At 37.4% G+C, this 21580-nt stretch overlaps 2 protein-coding genes across 2 annotated transcripts in view; one reads left to right on the top strand and one right to left on the bottom strand.

Moving 5' to 3' along the window:
* The window catches only part of CCDC38 (coiled-coil domain containing 38), a 56402-nt gene extending 51690 nt beyond the window's left edge, over positions 1 to 4712 (top strand). Inside the window, exons 15-16 of the mRNA XM_015070487.3 lie at positions 42 to 135; positions 3868 to 4712. Of these exons, the coding sequence (XP_014925973.1) occupies positions 42 to 135; positions 3868 to 3981 (208 nt within the window). The 3' untranslated portion in view covers positions 3982 to 4712. The remainder of the gene's footprint in view (positions 1 to 41; positions 136 to 3867) is intronic.
* Positions 4713 to 4835: 123 nt separating this feature from the next.
* On the bottom strand, positions 4836 to 19459 carry SNRPF (small nuclear ribonucleoprotein polypeptide F). The gene is made up of 5 exons (XM_015070486.3): positions 19335 to 19459; positions 10797 to 11073; positions 8796 to 8921; positions 5511 to 5575; positions 4836 to 4958 (listed from the first exon to the last, which is right to left on the bottom strand). The coding sequence occupies exons 1-5, from the start codon at positions 19457 to 19459 to the stop codon at positions 4892 to 4894; spliced, it is 660 nt and encodes a 219-aa protein (XP_014925972.2). The 3' UTR covers positions 4836 to 4891.
* Positions 19460 to 21580: the final 2121 nt, after the last annotated feature.

The raw sequence follows: 21580 nt of genomic DNA, 5'->3' as shown, positions 1-21580 counted from the left end.
TTGTGATTTATAGTTGCAAAAATATTTTCCTTTTTTGACAGGTTACGTGAAGATAAAATGAAAGAAAAACAAAGACACCAAGAGGAAAGGCTAAAAGCTGCTCTGGAAAGGGCAGTGGCACAACCAAAGAAAAAGGTTTGTGTTTTGTTATCAGTAGGTCCAGCTACATCTAATATGTGAATGCTTCTGTGAGATACCTAATTCAGCTAATTTATCAAGGGTGAACTTTAGCAAAATAGTCTTTCCTGGTCACAGCTTCAGTTGGTCTCTGATTCCTTGTTACTTTTAGGATAATTCAAATATCTGGGTCTACGATTCTCCATTAGACCCACTTTTTAGTAAAAACCTTTCGCCTCACTTCTTTTAGCTCCAGGTTCCTGAAACCAGAGAATTTTTTCTTTAAATAATTTTTTTAGATAGTAACAAGCATATGGCTCAAAGTTCAAAAGATAGAAGAGTATTTAGTGAAAAGTAAGTCATTTTCAGTTCCCCTCCCTGGATGCAACCACCTAAGTTTCATCTGCATCTTTCTGGAAATGTTCTATGTAGTTATTGTATATATTCTCCTTCTTACAAATAGTAACCATGAACCTTGCTTCTTTCATTCAACAACAAAGACGGCAAACCCAGAGAATTACATATAATTGGATGGGTCTTCTCATCTTCATATTGTAAAAATAGATTAATAGTTTAAGTTAAAATGATTTACCCAGAGTCGCTTCAGATTTAGCAGCAGATTCTGGACCAGAAGTCAAGGCTCTTTATATTGCAAGATCACCTGTCCAATAGTAAGTATGGGATTGGGCAGTCACTGAGTCCATGTGGTCCATGACTTCACACTGGGTATGGAGGGCCTTGTGTTTCTATCTGCTACTCTCCTTCCTCGGGTTAGGGTCTGAAATATATTCGGAGAAGCCAATTCCATGGTTATCTGCAAAGCTACCATGGACATTGATTCTTACCACAGTAACCTTACCACTTCTTACCACTCTAACCTACAGGGAAGGTTTATTGTGTGCCTCACAACCAGTCTTTTGAGCGAAGTACTTGAAAAAATTGAAGTGTGGTAACTGTTAATATATATGTCAAAAAGTGATGATCTTAAATTACTTTAAATAAGCATTTCATCTTTAAAAGGGTCTGACTTCTCTAGTTTAGCTTTTCCTATGAAGACCTGACTTGTCCTCTTTCTCCCAAAGGAGAATTTACCATTCATCACCCATCCACATATACACACTATTCACTAAACTCATCACATTGAAATGATTATTCTTAATATATCCATCTTTCCTTCTAGACCGTGAGTTTTTAGGGTTTTTTTATTTTGGGAGAGAGAGCACGCGTGCATGAGTGGGGTGCAGGCAGAGGGAGAGAGAGAATCCCAAGCAGGCTTCTCACTGTCAGTGTGAAGCCCAACATGGGGCTCAATCTCAACAACTGGCCTGAGATCATGACCTGAGCCAAAATCAATGAGGCTTAACTGACTGAGCCACCGGGCACCCCAAACTGTGAATTTTTATGACTTTGTACCCCCAAAGCTTAGCACATAGTGGATACTCAATAAATGCTTATTGAGTTGAATTAACAGGCTAAAAATGAGAGAACTAAAACTAGAAGAAAAATGGAAAAACAATAGCAATCTGATAAGTTGATAATGTACAAAGACCTCTGATAGTTCTTACCCAGTCAGGGCACTTCATCACTGGCAATTTTCTCAGTATTAAAGACAAAGGTTACCAAAAGAAATTGGACAGAGAAAAAAGTTGATGTTACGAGGAATTCTGGGATTCTAGACCCTAAGAACACTTTGGTTGATAAAATGATGGGGAGGACTGCCCTCGTTAGTTACCTTGGGCCAGGAATGTCAAATTCTGCGATGCAGGAGGCAGTCTTACATAGGGTTAGTGCCCCTTTTGAGACACTGGAGATGTCCCATCAAATCTCATCTTCAATAGAAGTTTTCTCATCCAGTTAATTTACAAATTCAGATATAGAAGCAAAACAAAATAAAGGAGGAAAAAAGGAGACTAAAAGAGAAGAATAATTGATATACTTGAGTCAATGCCTTAGAAGGAATGAATAGGTACAAACCGAAGGTTTCCCTAAGCTTCTCCTGGTGGAACACCGACAGAAGCCCTTCCCACACTCCTCACATTTGTAAGGTTTATCTAAGAGCCGACAGGATTACTAATGTTTAAGAAGATGTACATGGTTTTCTCACGTTTTTATCTAACAGGATTTTTAAATGCCAATCAATTGGTATTCAGCCAAGAAAAGTGATCTCTTCTAACCAATGGGGGAGAAACTGGCTATGGCACTTACTGAGAAGTGCAATGTTGGCCTCAAATATGGTGCTTTTCTAGGCTGGCCCTATCTGAAACATGATTTTTTTCATTATTAAAATTTGTTTTTATTTTTTTAATTTACATTCCAGTTAGTTAGCTTATAGTGCAACATGGTTTCAGTGGATTCCTTAATACCCCTTACCCATTTAGCCCATCCCCCTCCCACAACCCCTCTAGTAACCCTGTTTGTTCTCCATATTTAAGAGTCTTTTGTTTTTGTCCCCCTCCCTGTTTTTGTATTATTTTTGCTTCCCTTCCCTTATGTTCATGTTTTGTACATTAAAGTCCTCATATGAGTGAAGTCATATATTTGTCTTTAATTTCGCTTAGCATAATACGCTCTAGTTCCATCCATGTAGTTGCAAATGGCAAGATTTCATTAAAAAAAAATTTTTTTAATGTTTATTTATTTTTGAAAGACAGTGAGAGCAGGGGAGGGTCAGAGAGAGAGGGACACACAGAATCTGAAGTAGGCTCCAGGCTCTGAGCTGTCAGCACAGTGCCCAACGCAGGGCTCAAACTCACGAACCGCGAGATCATGACCTGAGCTGAAGTCGGATGCGTAACTGACTGAGCCACGCAGGCACCCCAAGATTTCATTTTTTTTGATTGCTGAGTAATACTCCATTGTGTATATATATATACCACATCTTCATACATCAATGAACATTTGGGCTCTTTCCATACTTTGGCTATGTTGATAGTGCTGCTATAAACCTTGGGGTGCATGTGCCCCTTTGAAACAGCATATACCTGTATCCCTTGGATAAATACCTAGTAGTGCAATTGCTGGGTTATAGGGTAGTTCTATTTTTAATTTTTTGAGGAAACTCCGTACTCTTTTCCAGAGTGGCTGCACCAGTTTGCATTCCCACCAGCAGTGCAAAAGAGATCCTCTTTCTCCGCATCCTTGCCAACATCTGTTGTTGCCTGAGTTGTTAATGTTAGTCATTCTGACAGGTGTGAAGTGGTATCTCATTATGGTTTTGATTTATATTTCCTTGATGATAAGTCATGTTGAGCATTTTTTCATGTGTCGGTTGGCCATCTAGATGTCTTCTTTAGAGAAGTGTCTATTCATGTCTTTTGCCCATTTCTTCACTGGATTATTTGTTTTTTTGGGTGTTGAGTTTGAGAAGTTCTTTATAGATTTTGGATACTAACCCTTTATCTGATATGTCACTTGCAAATATCTTCTCCCATTCCATTGGTGGCCTTTTAGTTTTGCTGATTGTGAAACATGCTTTTTGATGACTTTACGTAAATCACCCAACTTCGCATAAAACCTAACTGCTCTGTCTCTTGCACACTATGGTGCTCTATTTATTATGTAATTTTGCCTAGCATGTTGGACACCCATTAGGTTATCAATCCCTTTGTAACTGATTTTTTTTTTTTTTTTTTTTACTATTTTGAGCCATGTAATTCCTGGGAAAAATCAAGTGAATGTTATTATTTTACTTATAATTCAATAGAAAATAGTTATGATGAAAAATAGTAAGTATTGTTTCTTTTGTTTCAGCTGGGAAGAAGACTTACCTATCGTTCAAAACCTCCATCTGGTAACAAACATGAACTACTTTTGGTCAAGGATACAAGAACAAAATCACTAGAGGAAGAATATTTTTTCACTTGAATTGGTGCACTAAGACATTTACTGCCAGAATGTTTTAGGCATTTTGTAGATTTTGGTTTTCAGTAATGGCAATATTCTGCCCCATATGCTGGCCTAACCAATTTAAGGAAGACAGGCACTTATTCTCGTGGTTATAGGATTGGCAATGGGAGTTATTTTCTTTTGTTGAAGGCTTTTATTACCATATCCTAAGTAGTATACCATAAGCTAAACATTTATATCTTTGGGTTATCCCAGTTGGAGCTACACATCCAAAGTGTACTTTAACTTACATTACTTTATGTTACATTCCTTTAACATTGCGTTAACAATGTGGTGAATGACCATTAAAGTGCAATAATGGCATTCTCTGACAATCTAGGACTTTAAATGATCTAATTTGTTTTCAACCAGTCCACAGTTCATAGTGTACATTTTATCACTGTGGAGTATACATTTTAACAGTGTATAACTCTAAAACATCTAAATGGTTTTGAGGAGTTTAAAACTTAAATTAACAGGTAATTTGTTGACTACTAAGTAAAATGAAACAGTATACATTAATTCTAAGGAAATATTTAACTTTATACATGACAAAAGTGGTTCAATAACTTTAAAAGAAAGTTGTTTTAAAAGGTCTCAGTTAATATAGTATTACAAGAAAAGCACTGAAATTCACCTTCATAAGTGTTTATTAAGCATATAATTTTCTCCCTATAGAAAAAAAAAAGAATACTGAGCTTATAAAAGAAAACCAACTTGAATGAAGTTGAGTGTCTTTTAAAGCATTAATTCTGTGAATAGTCCTGCAACTGTTTCAACATTTGAGCTCTGCGTTTAAATATCTGAATAGGAATAGTTCACAAGACAAATTGAAAAAAAAAGTTTATTGTCTAGAAATATATATAAAAAAAATTCCCCACAAAAGATGCTATTCTCTCATTTCCCCATCTTCTTCCTCTTCTTCAACACCCCTGATATAAAGGACATTATTACACCTGTAAATAGAAAAACAGTCCATTTTGTTGTTCCAACCGGAAACCACATTAAGATCTGAATTACTATTGTTAGATATTTACAATATTTACAATGAATCATTTCTTTCTTTCTAAAAAAAAAAAGTTTTGCAAAAGCACATGGCACTTATTTACCAAGCAGATCTTATGAAATGGTATCTTTATGATCTTCCAAAGGTAATGATTCAAATTTGAAGGTGTGAAGCTATTTCAAAATGAATATAGTGAAAATCCCTAATAGCAGCCAGACCCAACTAAAATTCAAAACCAAGCTCTTCCACCTAAACCACTGAAAAAGGTTACACTAAGAGCTAGAAAGTTTAGTATCAACACTAGAAAAATCTTAAGGATAACTCCAAAAAATTTCCATCTTCTTTGACAAGTTTAAGGGTTTCAAAACTCTTTAAGTCTAACTGTAGAATATTATGTTAATAGTGACTTAAAGAAAGTAATTCTGAAATTGAGACACTAATTTAAAACAGGGATTTCTAGTGCTCACTAGTAACTCCTTACATATACTACTATTCTTGTTACCTTATTAAAACTTCACCCAAATGTCCAGACAATGCTCCATCTATGTATTCTTCTGTGTTTGCAAGCTTTAAATAAAAAGAAAGTATATTAGTATAATAATACAGGAGAAAAATAGTGTAACACTACCTAAAATGTTAGGTAATACTGGTGAGACAACTTATTAACTGAAACCTTTCTATACCAACAACTCACATTTACCTATAATTAACAGGATATTAGCTTTCTTTTACCACTGTAGTACTTATGGGTTTCATATAAACATTCAGTAAAGTTAACATCAATGGATATAGAATATATAATAAAGCTTGTTTCAATGTAAGTTTTTAAATCTCTCAGTTATGTAACACTCCTTTGTATTAGACATTAAAACAGCATGTCAAGGAAGACAGTCTCCAATTTATGAATAAGTTGTGATTTAAATGCTTTCCAAAAATTCAGTTCTAAGGAACCAGGTATTAACTGAGTAATAACACCATAGCACATTGAAGAACCCAATGGGTACAAAATCTATAGCTAAAATATCTAATACTTTTATATTAGTCAACAACCAAACCAAAGAACTGAGTAAGAATTTTAAAAAATTATGTGCTAATAAACAGAAATAAGTTCTTAAGAGAAAGTTAAACAATTCAGAGTAACCATAATTTATAGTTATTTCAGGAAACTATTATTTCTAACTTTACGTCAAAAAGTTTACGTTTCCTTCCACATATAGGTAAAAAACTTTATTTGTAACTTTTACAAATCACAATCACGTAAAAAGTGCTCTATGACTACCATCCCATTCTTCTATCATTCTAAGTCATTCTGCTTTGGATTTCTTGCCATGCCCAAAACACACCAAACAAGTTCCTGCCACAAAGCCCAGGTACTTGCTGTTCCCTCAAACGGAGATGCTTTTTCTTCAGATACTCTCTTCAGTTCCTCACTCAATTCTGTTTTCGGATTAAATTTACTTCCTCAGAGCTTTCCCTGGCTCTCTATCTAACACTGCACACTATGTTTCTGCTTTCTGTTTCTCCATAGCATCTATCATTACCTGATATCACATTATATTACCATCTCCCACTACTAAAACAAACTCCTTCAAAGTAGGGACTTTGTTTTGTTCATTGGTATATTCACACAGCCAGGCACGTAATGGGCAGTCAATAAATTTTCATTCAATAAACAAACTCAAAAGCCTCATTAACGTGGTTGTAATTATTCAGATACACTTCACAACTCTGGTAGGCTCACTAGGAACTACATTACTTCTAAAACCAAATATTCTGTGGGTATTCTTTACTTCTTTCTTTTATTGAGATATATGCCCACAGCATAAAATTCACTTTTACAGGATACAAGTCAGTGGATTTTTCCCCCCACCCCGAATTTTTTTTAAATGTTTATTTTTTGACAGTGGGAAGGGGCAGAGAGAGAGGGAGACAGAGGCTTCAAAGTGGGCTCTGTGCTGAGAGCTCAATGTAGGGCTCAAACTCAAAAACCCTAAGATTGTGACCTGTACTGAATCACCCAGGCACCCCCAGTGGTTTTTAATATATTCATAAAGTTGTGTAATCACTACCACTATTTAAGTCTGGAACATTTCAACAGACTGGTATTACTCTTCAGATTTTTCTATGGCCTTGGTAAATGATTCCTGCTTGAGGAATTATCCAGGCCAAAACCATGCTCTATAAGAACTTTGGGGACCTAAGCATCATCTGTTCAAGTGGTAACCTCTTGAATTAAGGAAAATCTCAGCGCTTTTTGCCTACAGGTGCCCCTGTTAATACTCTTCCTACAAGAAGTACCAGTTTGGAATACTTAGAGTCATGATTGGACTGACCAAGTACCTTTAAAATCCATCTGCCATTAATCAGTCACATAAATACCTATGCTTGAGGAAAATATAATTTCAAACTCTTTCATCAAAAACCTGGCCGTAAACTACTACAAAGTAACAAAGAAACAAAAGTAACAAAGAAACAAAACACCCCAGTTTTTAAATGGGCAAAGGGCATGAACAAGCATTTCTCCTAAGGAGTATAAATTGCCATAAGCACACAAAGATCACAATGTCACTAATCATCAGGGAAATGATTATCAAAACAATGAGATATTTTACGCTCTTTAGAATAGCCATTATCAAAACAGAAAGTAGCAAATATTGGTGAGGATGTGGAGAAATTGATCCTTTATGTTTTGCTAATAGAAAATAGTATGGCAGTTTCTCAAAAAATTAAACAAAGCATTACTTTATATCCAATCATTCCACTTCTGGATACATATCCAAAAGAAGTGAAAGCAGAACCTCTAACAGATATTTATATAACCATGTTCATTGTACTACAAAGGCCAAAAGGTGGAAACAATTCAAATGTCCACCAACAGAATGGATTAACATGTGGTATATACATACAATGGAATATTATTTCAGTCACAAAAAGGAATGAAACTCTGATAAATGCTACAACATGGATGAACCTCGAAAACATTATGCTAAATGAAGTAAGCCAGATACAAAAGGACAAATGTTGTAGGATTCTATTTATGTGAGGTACCCAGAATGAAAACAGAAAGAATAATGTTTACCAGGGGTTAGAGGAAATGGGGAGTTATCTTTTAATGGGTATAGTTTCAGTTGGGGATGATATAAGAGTTTTAGAAATGGATAATGGTGATGGATGCACAATAATGTGAATGTACTTAATGTCACGGAGTTCTATACTTGAAAATGGTTAAAATGGTAAATTTTACGTTACATATGTTTTACCTCAATTACAAAAACAAAAAAATCCTGTCCTAAACATTTACAGAAGCTAGCTTAACACACATGCAGTCAGTTCAACAATTCCTTTGGCTTGGCCTATCTTCTCCCTCAAGAAATACTTTTATTGAATTACTTTGATTTTGTGTCTTTAGCATTCATTAAAAGACTTTAAAATGTCACTTGAAAAATGTCTTTCAGAGCTAAATGCTTGGAGAGTTTTGTTTGTTCTGCAAAAACGAAACCCTCCCAAAAAACAAAAAACCATTTGTGTTTCCTTTATACCACTATGAATCAAGTATCTGAGTTCTTTTTATTTTAACCACTAGAAGTCAATTCTATGGCTGAAGTTTGGTTTAACAGGTCTTGTACACAGTTTATCACAATTGTAACAGCCTTCTTGACCTTGACTTTTTTTCTTGAATTTTGTTTTATGTTTATCAATTTAGTTGACTGTATTTTTATAAGCCCTTGAGGAGTTAAGGTAAAGCAAAATAAATATAATTTAATGATCCTTTATCTCCTTAGCTTACCTGCATGTTCATATAGCCATCTACAGATACCAGGTAGCCTTTGTACTCCATTCCCCACTTAAGTTTCACCATTACTGGCTTTCCTGTTAATCCATTCAGGAAAGGTTTGGGATTGAGGGGCAAACTCTGCACAAAGAATAAAAAAAGATCTCAATCAGTTATTTTTCCTTAGCTCAGTTTTCATTACTTACTCCCCTCTACCAAAATCACCAATATTTTATGGTATCGAAATAAAGCAAGCTCTTGACTCTCACTTACTGCATTACTTTTCACTTTTATTTGTTGAAGAGCATATGAGAAATTTAAATACCCGGTTAGGCAATTTCATTCAGTATTCCCTTAAACAATGAATACCTACTATACATCACTCATTGTTCCAGGCTATAAAAAAACAAAGTAAAGGCTGCGAAAAAAATAATGTAGACTATAGTCCTTGTCCTCAAGAAGCTCACACTGGGAGGGGGAGAGGCAAAACACATACAAATAGGTATTGCACTGCAATATAGTAAGAAGAGATAGCATGTGTAAGGGTACCAATCAATCCAAAGTCAAAAGGAGAGGTTGCCCAAAGTAATGCTTCCGTTCTAAAGGATGAGAGGTATTCCTAGAGGGAGAAAGGGCTGTTCTAGATACAAGAGGCTACCTATGTAAAAGGAGTAAAGAGTGAAGCAACAAGTCAATCTCAGGGACAAACAATCCAGTGATGTCAGAGTCCCAAATAGGAGGCTACAGAGGTAAGGAGGGGGCAGATGACATTTCAGTCTTTCACTTGAATCCAGGAGCTAGGTGGTCTGCTGGGTCTTATTTGACTTAGTGAAGCCTCCGGGCTACATATGGGCAATCAATAGTTTTTATTCAACAAACCAGTAGTAGTATCTCCCAGTGAATTCAGATTTTTCCTTCTCTCATCTGCTCACCCATCAGCCCAAAGAAAGAAAAGAACCAAGCAACTTGGCTACTAAACCCCTCTAAGATAAGCATATGCAGTGTAATCTCAAAGAACATGGGAGCTACTGCAATAACCTCCTAATGGGTTTCCAGTTTTCACTCTGGTCTTTCTCCAACTTACGCACATAAATATTATCTTTATCATGTGATATCTCTACTTAAAATGCTTCCATGGCTTTCAATTGCACTTGAAGTAGAATCCAGACCTCTTAACACCACCTAAGGGTCTTCCCCATCCTATCTCATAACCATGTTCTTCAAGCGGTGTAGCTTTCGGCCAATTTTTCCAACTGGTCAAGCTTTCTTTCCAGCCTTGGGGCCCATATGCTCGTGTTCCCCGTGCTTCCTACACGTTTCCTCTTTAAGGGGCTGGATTTCCTATTTCCTATTTAGTTAGTTAAATCCTACCAGGGATGCCATCCCTGACCTGTCTTCTAATGTACCATCTTGCACCCTCTCAGCATCCTGTTTGCTCTCTTCTCAGTACTTCACATTATTTGTAATTACATGTTTATGTTATTTGATTAAAGTCTATCTCTCACACCCGACTGAGTAAAGCTAGGGCAGGGTCCGCCTCAGTACTTTTCACCTTATACTCTAGCGCCTAGAACAGTATCCGGTAGCGCGCGCTCAAAATTTTTTTTGCTAAACAAACAAATGAATGCTCCAAAGCCTGCACTCTGTGTTCCAGCGGGCTGCAGGGCCAGGAATCCCAACATGATGGAAATTAAAGCCGATTTTGGAGTGGGATAAGTGGGGCATAAAGACCGCTTCATCTTTACCTCGACCCTGTGGTCCCAGACAGCAAGGTACCTCAGGCTCACATTCAAACGAACAGGGGCATGGGGTCAGGGGCACTTCTGGGGAGGGAAGGGCATCGGAAGGAGAGCGCGCGCCTCAGATTCGCAGAGCAGGGAGAAAGAGGCAGGCGACCGGGTGCGCGGCTCCCCACGCGGATGAATGGGAACCGAGCGAACCAAGCCCCGGGCCCGGCGAGGCCGGTCACCCGCTCTCCCTTGGCTCTTCGACTCCGGTCGCTTTCTTCCTGCTTACCATCGCGACTATAAGCAAATGCTGCAGGCCACTCGCCGCCGACCCAGCTGTCGTCCGTCCCTCGTGACTGGAGTAGCTACAGTTGGGCGCGAATCGCGGAGCCTCCAGAGAAATGGCCGCCAAACAGCAGTGTGACCTTTCACCTCCGACTACAGCTCTCTTGGCTTCTGTGATTGGGCACAGAGAGATGAGTCCTGATTGGAGGAGGTGGCTGTGAAGTGTCCCCTGGCAACCAGCGGTAGCGTGAGTGTTTGAGCCTTCCGCGCCGCGCACAGCCCTGTGGGAAACTTCTGTAGCCCCACTTGCTCCAGGGCCCTTGTTAGGGAAACTCTCCAGTGAGGCGGGCGGGGGTTTCTCCTTTGCTCACCTGCCTTATGAGTTCCACTGAGAAATGCTGTGTACTCTGTAGAGCGGACGTGATTTCTCACCAGCTTGTCCTTTCACAGCTGTGAGAACGGGGTTTGGGCTCTTGAGTTTCGTGTTCGCCTTCCCACAGATTCTGTGATTTGGGCGCCCCTCTGCCGCAGTCTCCTTCTCTGTTCCGTAATGCTCATTTCAACCCACTTTAAAGGGAATGCGAGAAGCAAGACTAGACCAAGGTGAAACTCACCAAAGAAAGTGAAGTACAGAATATAGTTAAGATGAGGTCAAATTGAGTCTAGAATATGGTGTGGTGGCCTCCCTATAGATCTATTTCTTTTGCATTGCCACCAGAAACCCGACGCAGTCGCAGTCTTTTATCCTTCTGATGTAACAGTATTGATCACAATCTCATTTGTTTTTTCCAGATGCAGACTTTTACCTTTCTCTGATCTGAAATACTAAATGCGGTTCTTGGAGAGTAAACCTTTGAGCATTGATGGGTTTTGTTTTTGTTTTTGTTTGTTTGTTTTGTCTTTTTGTTTTTGCGGCCTTAAGAAAATGGAGTTGGAATTGAGGTTTAAATGTGTATGGAGGCATTTGTAGTAATCGGTAAGACTTTGGATGTGGCCCAGGGGGTTGAGCCTCTGACTCTTGATTTCAGCTCAGATCATAATTTCAAGGTTTGTGAGATTGAGCCCGCCTTGGGCTCTGTGCTGACAGCACGGAGCCTGCTTGGGATGTTCTCTCTCCCTCTCTGCCCCTTCCCTACTCGCACGTGTGTGCGTACTCTCTCAAAATAAATAAACTTAAAAAAAAAAAAAAAGATTGGAATACAGACATTTACACCATATTGCCTTATGCACTGGCTAGAGATGGGCTGTACATTTGTCTCTAAACTTTATGGCGTCCTAGCAAAGAGAAATATGATTGGTTACATAATCCAATTTCCATAATATTTTAAAAAAAATAATTCAGGAAAAGCACACTTGTTTCCATTACTCTGGTTGAAAAGAAATTTCTCCCATGGTGTCAGGCCCATGATCCTTGTAAATGGACCCCAAGAAAAAATTTAAGTGTGAATGCTTTATTGGCAGGCACAATCCCAGGGCAGTAAGCATAAAAGAAAAAAGGTAAGACGCGGAAGGAGAAACAGATGCTAGGTTTTACATTAATGAGCTGGCCACAGCTCCTTCACAGAAACTCTCGGTTGGCCATGCAGGCTGTCTCTGGACAAGTTTATTGAAATACTATGCTTTGAAACAGTTCAACAAAGGGAGGCACTGAGGGGGAATTTACCTACCACTTCAATCTTATCTCCTGGCAGAGCGGAGCTGAGGAAATCAACTCCCCGGCTTCAGTTTAGCGTGATGGGAGGAGCCACAGTTGGAGGAACCTGGGACCTCATGAAGTAGTCTGTAACTATAGAGACAGGACCCCAGACACAGACAACACTGAGAAAATCTGAGTTGACACATAAAAGTTATTTATATACATGAGGTTATATAAAAAAAGTCAATATATAAGATAGCAGAAAATGTCTTTGAAAACACTTACAGTAGATTTAATAGCACATGTTATATGATTGATTGCTTTTATGGTAAAAGCCTTTCAGGTACCACCTTAATCCAATGATCAAATGACCATTGTTAGCCATGGGACAAATCAAAATAGTGTGCCACCTGATAAGATGCAATGAGAAGATGCACTTTTGTGCTATTCTTACAAAAGACACACAATCAGAATCTAATCACCAGGAAATATCAGAGGAACCAGTTTTAGGAACATTTCACTAAATAAACTGGCCTGTGATGTTCAAGAGTGTCCATGTCAGAGGTAAACTGCTGAGAAAATCCTGCATAGAATAACTTATATAATGTGCTACCTCTGTATGAAAGAAAAGAGGGAGATAATCTATCCATTTGTTTCTTTGTGCATCAATATACTGGAAGATTCCTCAGATACTAAGAAAACTGGTTACCTATGGGTAGGAACTCGGCTGAAAACAGACAAAGATAAGCTTTTCACTATATATATATATATATATTCACTATATATATATATATATATATATATTTAACTTCCTTTTATTAAGCTGATATTCACATAACATGAAATTTACTATTTTAAATTATACAGTTCAGTGGCATTTAGTATATTCACAAAGTTGTTGCAATCACCACCTCTATCTAGTTCCAAAACATTTTCAATACCTCAAAAGAAAATCCTGTACCCATTAAGTGGTCACCTCTTATTTCTCCCTCCCCCTAGGCACTGGCAACCACCAATCTGCTTTCTGTCTCTCTAGATTTACCTAGTTTCGATGTTTCATATACATGGAATCACATAGGGGCACCTGGATGGCTTAGTTGGCTGGGCATCTGACTGCTGATATGGCTCAGGTCATGATCTCATGGTTCATGAGTTTAAGCTCTGCATTGAGCCCTGAGTCAGGCTCCCTGCTGATAGCACAAGGGCCTGCTTGGGATTCTCTCTTCCTCTCTTTCTGCCTCTACCCCAATCATGCTCTTTCTCAAAATAAATAAACTTATACAAGTAAATGGTATAATTCAGTATGCAACCTTTTGTATCTGGCTTCTTTCACTTCCTGTAATATTTTCAAGGTATGCACATTGTAGCACATAGCACTGCTTTATTATTTTTAATAGCTGAGTAATATTCCACTGTGTACATATAACCTCATTTTGCTTATCTGTGCATCTGTTGATGGACATTTGAGTTATTTCTACTTTTTGGCTATTATGGGTAATACTGCTAGGGACATCCATGCACAAGTATTTGTTTGAGAACCTGTATTTAAATTCTTTTGGATATCGGCCTACAAGAAGAATTGTTGGGTCATATGGTAATTCTATGCTTAACTTTTTGAAGAACTACTCAACATTTTCCAATAATGCACCATTTTACATTCCCATAAGCAATGTACAAGAGTCCCAACTTCTACACATTCTCACCAACACCTGTTATTTTCAATTTTTAAAAAGTTATACTATAGCCTTTCTAGTAATCCTAATAATAATTTTTAAAAACCTTCTTATTGTGGTTTTGATTTGCATTTTCCTAATGACTAATGATGTTAAGCATCTTTTCATGTGCTTATTGGCCACTAGTATATCTTTGGTGAAATGTCTGTTCAAGTCCTAAATACCTTTATATATGTACTATTTTTGGAATCCTTGAATGCATTGTCTAATTAAAAATTAAACAAGGGGTGCCTGGGTGGCTCATTCATTTGAGCCTCTGCCTCTCGATTTTGGCTCAGGTCATGATCTCAAAGTTGTCACATCGAGCCCCCTGTAGGGCTCTGCACTGAGCGTGGAACCTACTTAAGATTCTCTCTCTCCTCTCTCTTTGCCCCTCCCCCACATGTGCTTATTCTCTCTCTCTCTCTCTCTCCCTCTCTCTCTCTCTCTCCCTCAAAAAAGTAAGGTTTCTCAAATAAAAGGAAGAATTTAACAACTCTGGGTCTCATTTTTTTAATTTATACAATAGAGGGACTAAACTAGACCAGAGTTTTCAACCTTGGTACTATTGACATTTTGGGCCAAACAATTCTTGTTGGGGGTCTGTCCCTATATTGTAGAATGTATGTATTTTAGCAGCATCCCTGGCCTCTACCAACTAGATGCCAGTTGCAATTCTGCCCCCCCCCCAAGTTGTGACAACCAAAACTGTCTCCAGACATTGCCCAAAGTCCTCCATGGGGGCACAGTCACCCCCTGATGAAAATCAGTGGATTAGATCAGTGGTTTATAAACACACAACCCTAGACTTGAATCACTTTGTTTTTGTTTTGTTTTGTTTTGTTTTTAGAGACTTGGATCACTTTGTAGGTAGTATTGAGATTTTGCAAACTATTTTTATTATCAAAAAACAAAACAACTAATGAAGTATAGTCAAACAATTGTACATTTAGCTAATGGAGACTGTATAAGACTGAAATGTCATGCTTCTTTGATTTTGATTAGAATGAAATCAACTCTAAATACTGGTCGATTATCATGGATCAGAAGCTCTGATTGGCATTTATATATGTATCTAATTTATAAAAATGGGAAAGCAATTGGTCAGTAAATGATGTCTTTTAGTTTCATAAATCATAGCATCAAGTTATGGGGTGGTGAAAGGTAGATAATAAAAGACTTTGGGGGTAAAAAAACTGGGAGCCCTCAACTAGATGATCAACATTAAATATTGACTTTAAACATACTGCTGTTCTTTGCCATACTTCCATGGGGTGGCAGTGGTGAGTTTCAAGTAAAATTCCTAATGGACACACAGGCATTAACAAGATAATGTGTCCAAATGGAAACTTCAGTGTTTGCAGAACACAGAGGAAACAAAACAAAATCTCATGGAATTTCTCCTACAGTCTCCTGTTCCATACAATCTCTCCCACCTTTCCTCATAGTCTGAAGGTTTACATTGAATCATTTTTTTAAATTTTTTTAGGTTTATTTATTTATTTTGAGAGAGAGAGAGAGAGAGAGAGAGAGAGAGAGAATCCCCAGCAGGCTCTGCGATGACAGTGCTTGAACTCACTAACCATGAGATCATGACCTGAGCTGAAACCAAGAGTCAGATGCTTAATCGACTGAGCCATCCAGGTGCCCCTACACTGACTCAAATTTTTAAAAACAAAACTTGCTATTCTACCTTTTTATCTGTTACCCACCTTTTGCCAGAGGTATCTCTAAGCTCCATCCTCCCAAACAAAATGAAAGTCTGGACATACTATTCTCTTGCTAGCCAACCTTGGATGGTTCCCGATTACTAGCAGCCTAAAACAAACTCCTTTCCAAAGTTTCTCTCCAACTTCATCTCTTTCCATTCTGTCCCACAAACCACAACACTTGCCTTTGAATCACAGGCCACGCTTTTTTTTTTTTTACAACTCCATGTACTTACACTTGATATTCTCTCCATCTAGAAATCCCTTCTCCTGTTTGCTCTTAGTCTCAGCGCTATTGATTTTTTTTTTTAACTGCGGTAAAATATACAAAACATAAAATTTACCATGTTAACTATTTTTAAGTGTAGAGTTAATTGGCATTAAGTGCACTCACATTGTTGTACAACCATCACCATCATCCACCCCCAGAACTTTTAAACTATTGATATTTTGGATCAGATAATTCTTCATTGGGGTGGTAGCGGGGGGGGGGGGGGGAGGATGTCCTGACCTGTACATTGTATGATGTTTAGCAGCATCCCTGGCCTCTATCCATTAGATAATAGTATCGTTCCTCTTCTCCTGGTTGTGACAATCAAAAATGTGTTTGGACATTTCCAAATGTCTTCTGGAAGGCAAAGTTCCCCCTAGTTGAGAACCACTGATTTAGAGGGGAAGGATTTTCATAGAAAGTTCTGTCATTTTAACTGTGAAGAAATAACTTTGGAAAAATGCATTATGGGCATTCATTAATATCAGACACAGAACTATTTGTAACTTGACTGTGTGTCAGATCAGTTGGGCTTTCAGTAGTAAACAAATAGAGCATTTAATTGCCCCAACAGCAATAACATAATCACTCTCATTTGCATTGCTTCAGAATAGCTAAGACTAATCAGAAAAGGTCTAGATTGGAAATGACAGCTTTACATGCATGACTGAATGTGTATGGGTGAAAAATTGTTGAAGTATAGGGTTAAAAAGTCTATTTCAGTTTTTTGTGATAATTACTGCAAGTTTTATAGATAGACATCAACTGTTTTTGCAGGAAAAACCCATTCTGTGTTATTCTCAGACTGAAAGAGTATCTCCTGTTAAAAAATTATTTGATCTTGTTGACCAATATGTAATGTAGTTACTGTGAACAAGACAATATAGACAAGTATTTGAGAAAAATATTAATTGTATTCCAGGAAACGTGTAAAATTTCCCAAAGTCAAATATTCTGCATCCGATGCTATCTATCCAACACCTAAAATGAGGGAGTTTGAGAACCACTTGTAACTTTTCAGGCATTAGACAATGTTTCCATGTATTACCAAAATAATGTGGGCTGTTACTTAAAGAACTGTAGAAATGAAGCACTGAATGTTATTTACAATGTTCCAAATAGCTGATATTTACCCTTAGGTGTGAGAACCAGTCAAGTTAGAAGAAGTCAGGTTTATTTCATACCAGATTAGTTATATTATTTACTTCTAGCAATTATAGGGTATATTATTTATAGATGCTGCAATTCTGAAAACAAAAATGTTAAAAGTATCACACTTAGTAAATTTGGTTAAATGCCAGGCTTAGTTTTGCATCAAATTGAGGAATTGAAATAGGTCATTTTAAGGACATTGTCAGCTTCAATACATTACTGTTTTTCTCTAATAGTTTAAATTAATAACGGGAGAAAATGAACATTATAATAAATAATATCCCTTGGGTGGTAACTATTGTTTCAATCACAGGAGAGTAACCCTTTATCCTCTCAAATAAAGGACAGAATCACTTTTCAGTTTAAGTAACAATAAGTTTCTAGTAGGTTAAACCTTTCAGTTTACCATGTATGTTGAGAACATTCAGCATTAAACTATGATTGTTTTAAAATGATAAACTGAAAAATGATATTTTTCAATGCTGCTAATACTTACACCTAGATTCTTAAAGTGTAGTAGAACAATTAGAAATGTGATAAATTAAGAAGGGGAACTAAAACTGGTTCTGTTTCTGCTTGATTATAGATAACAGGTTAGATCATATTAGTGACAGTACGAGATAAAATTTATCAGCATAATAATTTTTATTCATAATATAATTAATTTATCAATAGTTATGTTTAATACAAATTTTCTTCTTCCTATCAGAACATACTGTGTTCAGAGAAAAGTTTAGACTGTCCTTGAATCTATGTAATAATAATATTTAAGCCAGCAGCAGCATCATTATGACTGCACTTTATTGAATACTTACATGCCAACCCTTTACATATATTATCTCATTTAATCCTTACAGCGAGTCTGTGAAGTAGGTATTATTAGCTAGAGTTGCTAAGCAACCTATTCAAAGTCCCACAAGGAATAAGTCTCAGAGCCCAAATCTGTCATTTTCTAAACTTTGTTCCTTTGCTTTTCTAACCCAAACTGTAAGAACTTCAGGAAAAACAAACAAGCAATTTTAATTCTTAATTACCCGCATAATTAATAGCCCCACTAAGACAGTGAAATCCCTATACTGCAGACTGAGTGTGAATTATTTTGACATATGTGACTGTCAACTTAATTACCCATACACATAACCTTCTGTATAGTATCAGATTCATCTGTCAGTCTCTGAATTAGGTTTTGGTGAGTGGTCAAATTAAGATCACTCTTATATCAGAATGTCTGCTATGCTTCATTTCATCCTCCATCTGTAAGCAGAGGGCCACAGAAAGCTCCTGGGAGTTTAAATTAGAGGAAGACTTTCTTAGCTTCTTACAAACCTACCGTCTCTTTTGAATGGTAGTCCTTCATAGGCTTGCTTGAAGAATAGACATTTTCCCACAGCCCCCTGCTGATTCTGAATGAACAGATTCTCAGCCCCCTGCTGACTGCTGAATACATTGTTTATCCTCATCTTTACTCTTTACTGACAGCCTTCATAATACGTTGCTTAGAAGACAAATGGCATGGCAGAATCTCTGACAACTCATTAAGGAAGAATATAGTAGACTTTTGCCAAATATCACTACCATTTTAACATGAACTAACAGCAGTTTTTGTCATGATGGAATAGGGAAAGGATGCTGCCCTCTGTCAAAAGCAGCCCAATGTCTCTTTGCGTTGTTTTTGAAAGAAAGATTTCATGAAGAAGTCAACTATCTATAGCATTTTACCTCTGCAACTGCTGCTCCCTCTGTATGGAATGCCTTCTTTCTCTCCTTTCTCTGCCTACCTTTCTAGGGCCAGTTCAAATGGCACTTTCAATAGGAGCTCTTCCCTGTCTCCCATGGCATCACTGCTTCTGAGCTCTGACCACACTTTTTTTTTCTATCTCTATTATAACAATTAGCATGTTGCAGTGTAGTCTGTATAATTATTTGTCTGTCTGGACTCAACTGGAAACTTCTTGAGCACAGGGACCATAGCATGCTTATTCATCTTCGCATTGCCTACACTCAGAACAGTGCCTAGCACAGATTAGGTGCTGGGTTACTGATGGTTAAATGACTTCCCTACCATAGGATGAGCTTTTTCTTGTTGGGGTCCACACCTCTTAGAGTATGGTGATTGCAATAATGGGAGCTATTGACAAGTTCCAGCTCTGCTAATTTCTTGACATGTAGCCTTTCGAATTTCCCCATTTTGTAAAATGGGGATTGTAGTGATATTTATCTCATGGAATTAAGTTTCTGCAAATGTTTGCAGTGTTTTTCATAGTTAGAGATCTATTCAGGTTTTCTGCTATTTATTCTTGAGTCAACTGATGTAATTTATATTTTCTTAGGAACCATTCATGTCTTGTTTTAGTTTCACTAAGTACTAGTAAGTATTCTCCTATTGGTTGATTTTATCTATACACCTGGTTATACTCCATTCCTAACTTGTCTCAATTCTCTTTTCCTCTTTCTCAAAAGAAATATGTCAAAATGTTAATGGTGGCTCTCATGGGTGATATGATTATGGGTTACTTTGATTTTTTTTCTGTTTTTCCCCCAAATGTTCAGAAATCAGTGTATATATTACTTACATAGTCACAGAAACACTTAAAGAAAAAAAATCTCTCAGTTGCTTTATTTCCCGAGCCCTTATTTCTGCCTGCATTTTATTTTCAAAGGTTATCTTTTTTAAATAAAGATTTTATATTTTTTATTTCAAGTTTTTATTTAAATTCCAGTTTGTTAACATGCAGTGTAATATTAGTTTGAGGTGTAGAATTTAGTGATTCATCACTTACATAACAACACCCAGTGTTCATCACAAGTGCCTCATTTAATACCCATCACCTATTTAACCCATCCCGGCCCACCTTCCCTCTATCAACCCTCAGTTTATTCTCTATATTTAAGAGTCTGTTTCCTGGCTTGCCTCTCATCCCCCACCCCACCCCACCCCACTGTGTTCATCTGTTTCTTTTTTTTTTTTCTAATGTTTTTCTCATTTGAGAGAGAGAGAGCGCGCAAGTGGGAAAGAAGCAGAGAGAGAGGGAGACACAGAATCCAAAGCAGGCTCCAGTCTCTGAGGTGTCAGCACAGAGCCTGGCATGGGGCTTGAACCCACAAACCATGAGATCGTGACCTGAGCCAAAGTTGAGTGCTTAACCGACTAGGCCACCCAAGAGCCCCTCATCTGTTTTGTTTCTTAAATTCCACATCTGATAAAAGGTTAGTATTCAAAATATATAAAGAACTTATAAAACTGAACATGCAAAAAATAAATAATTCAGTTAAAAATGGGCAGAAAACATGAATAGACATTTTTCCAAAGAAGACTTACAGATGGCTAACAGACACATGAAAAGATGTTCAACATCACTCATCATCAGGGAAATACAAAACTATAATATCACGTCGCATCTGTCAGAATGGCCAAAATTAACAACACAGGAAACAACAGATGTTAGTGAGGAGGCAGAGAAAGGGGAGCCCTTTTACTCTGTTGGTGGGAATGCAAACTGATGCAGCCACTCTGAAATACAGTATGGAGGTTCCTCAAAAAGTTAAAAATAGAATTACCTTACCATCCAGCAATTGCACTACTAGTTAACCCAAAGGATACAGAAATACTGATTCAAAGGGATACATGCACCCCAATGTTTATAGCAGCATTATCAACAAATTATGGAAATAACTCAAATGTCCATCGACTGATGAATGGATAAAGAAGATGCAGTATGTACACAATGGAATATTACTCAGCCGTAAAAAAAAGAATGAAATTGTGCTATTTGGAACAATGTGGATGGAGCTAAGTGAAATAAGTTGGTCAGAGAGAGACAAATACCATATTATTTCACTCCTATGTGGAATTTAAGATTTTATTTTTAAGTAATACCTACACCCAACGTGGGGCTCAAACTTACAACCCTGAGATCAAAAGTCACATGCTTTACCAACTTTTACATTTAAAACATTCCATCTGGGGGAAAAAAAAGCCTAAATTTTTCCTCCTCTTTGAAAACACCAGAAACTGCTTACCTAAAACATTATTTTATCATTTTAATACAGTGGTTCTCAATCCTGACTACTCATTAAATTATCAGGGAACATTTTTTTAAATGCCATGCCTAAAACCACAGAGATTCCAATTTAATTGTTCTGAGGTGGGACCCGGGCATTATTGTTGTTTAAAAGTCCCCTAGGTGTTTCTAATTTGCAGCCAGGCTGTTGTCCCATCTAAATATTACTGCCCCCCTCGCCCCATCTCTTAGTAAGTTCCTTGGGAAAGGAACTGATTCTAATACTTCATTTTATTGCTTATGAAAC

Source organism: Acinonyx jubatus, chromosome B4, assembly GCF_027475565.1.
Source record: "Acinonyx jubatus isolate Ajub_Pintada_27869175 chromosome B4, VMU_Ajub_asm_v1.0, whole genome shotgun sequence".
NCBI lineage: Eukaryota > Metazoa > Chordata > Mammalia > Carnivora > Felidae > Acinonyx > Acinonyx jubatus.
The sequence above is the reverse complement of the archived record's forward strand: the minus strand, read 5'-3'. Positions and strand labels throughout refer to the sequence as shown.

Excerpts from the sequence above, each read along its gene's own strand:
- SNRPF (XM_015070486.3), bottom strand. The coding sequence starts at position 19,459 with ATGGGGAAATTCGAAAGGCTACATGTCAAGAAATTAGCAGAGCTGGAA. Across the intron at positions 5,576-8,795 it reads ATGGCTATATGAACATGCAG|CTTGCAAACACAGAAGAATA; the intron begins GTAAGCTAAGGA and ends TTTTATTTAAAG. Across the intron at positions 4,959-5,510 it reads TTGGGTGAAGTTTTAATAAG|GTGTAATAATGTCCTTTATA; the intron begins GTAACAAGAATA and ends TTCTATTTACAG.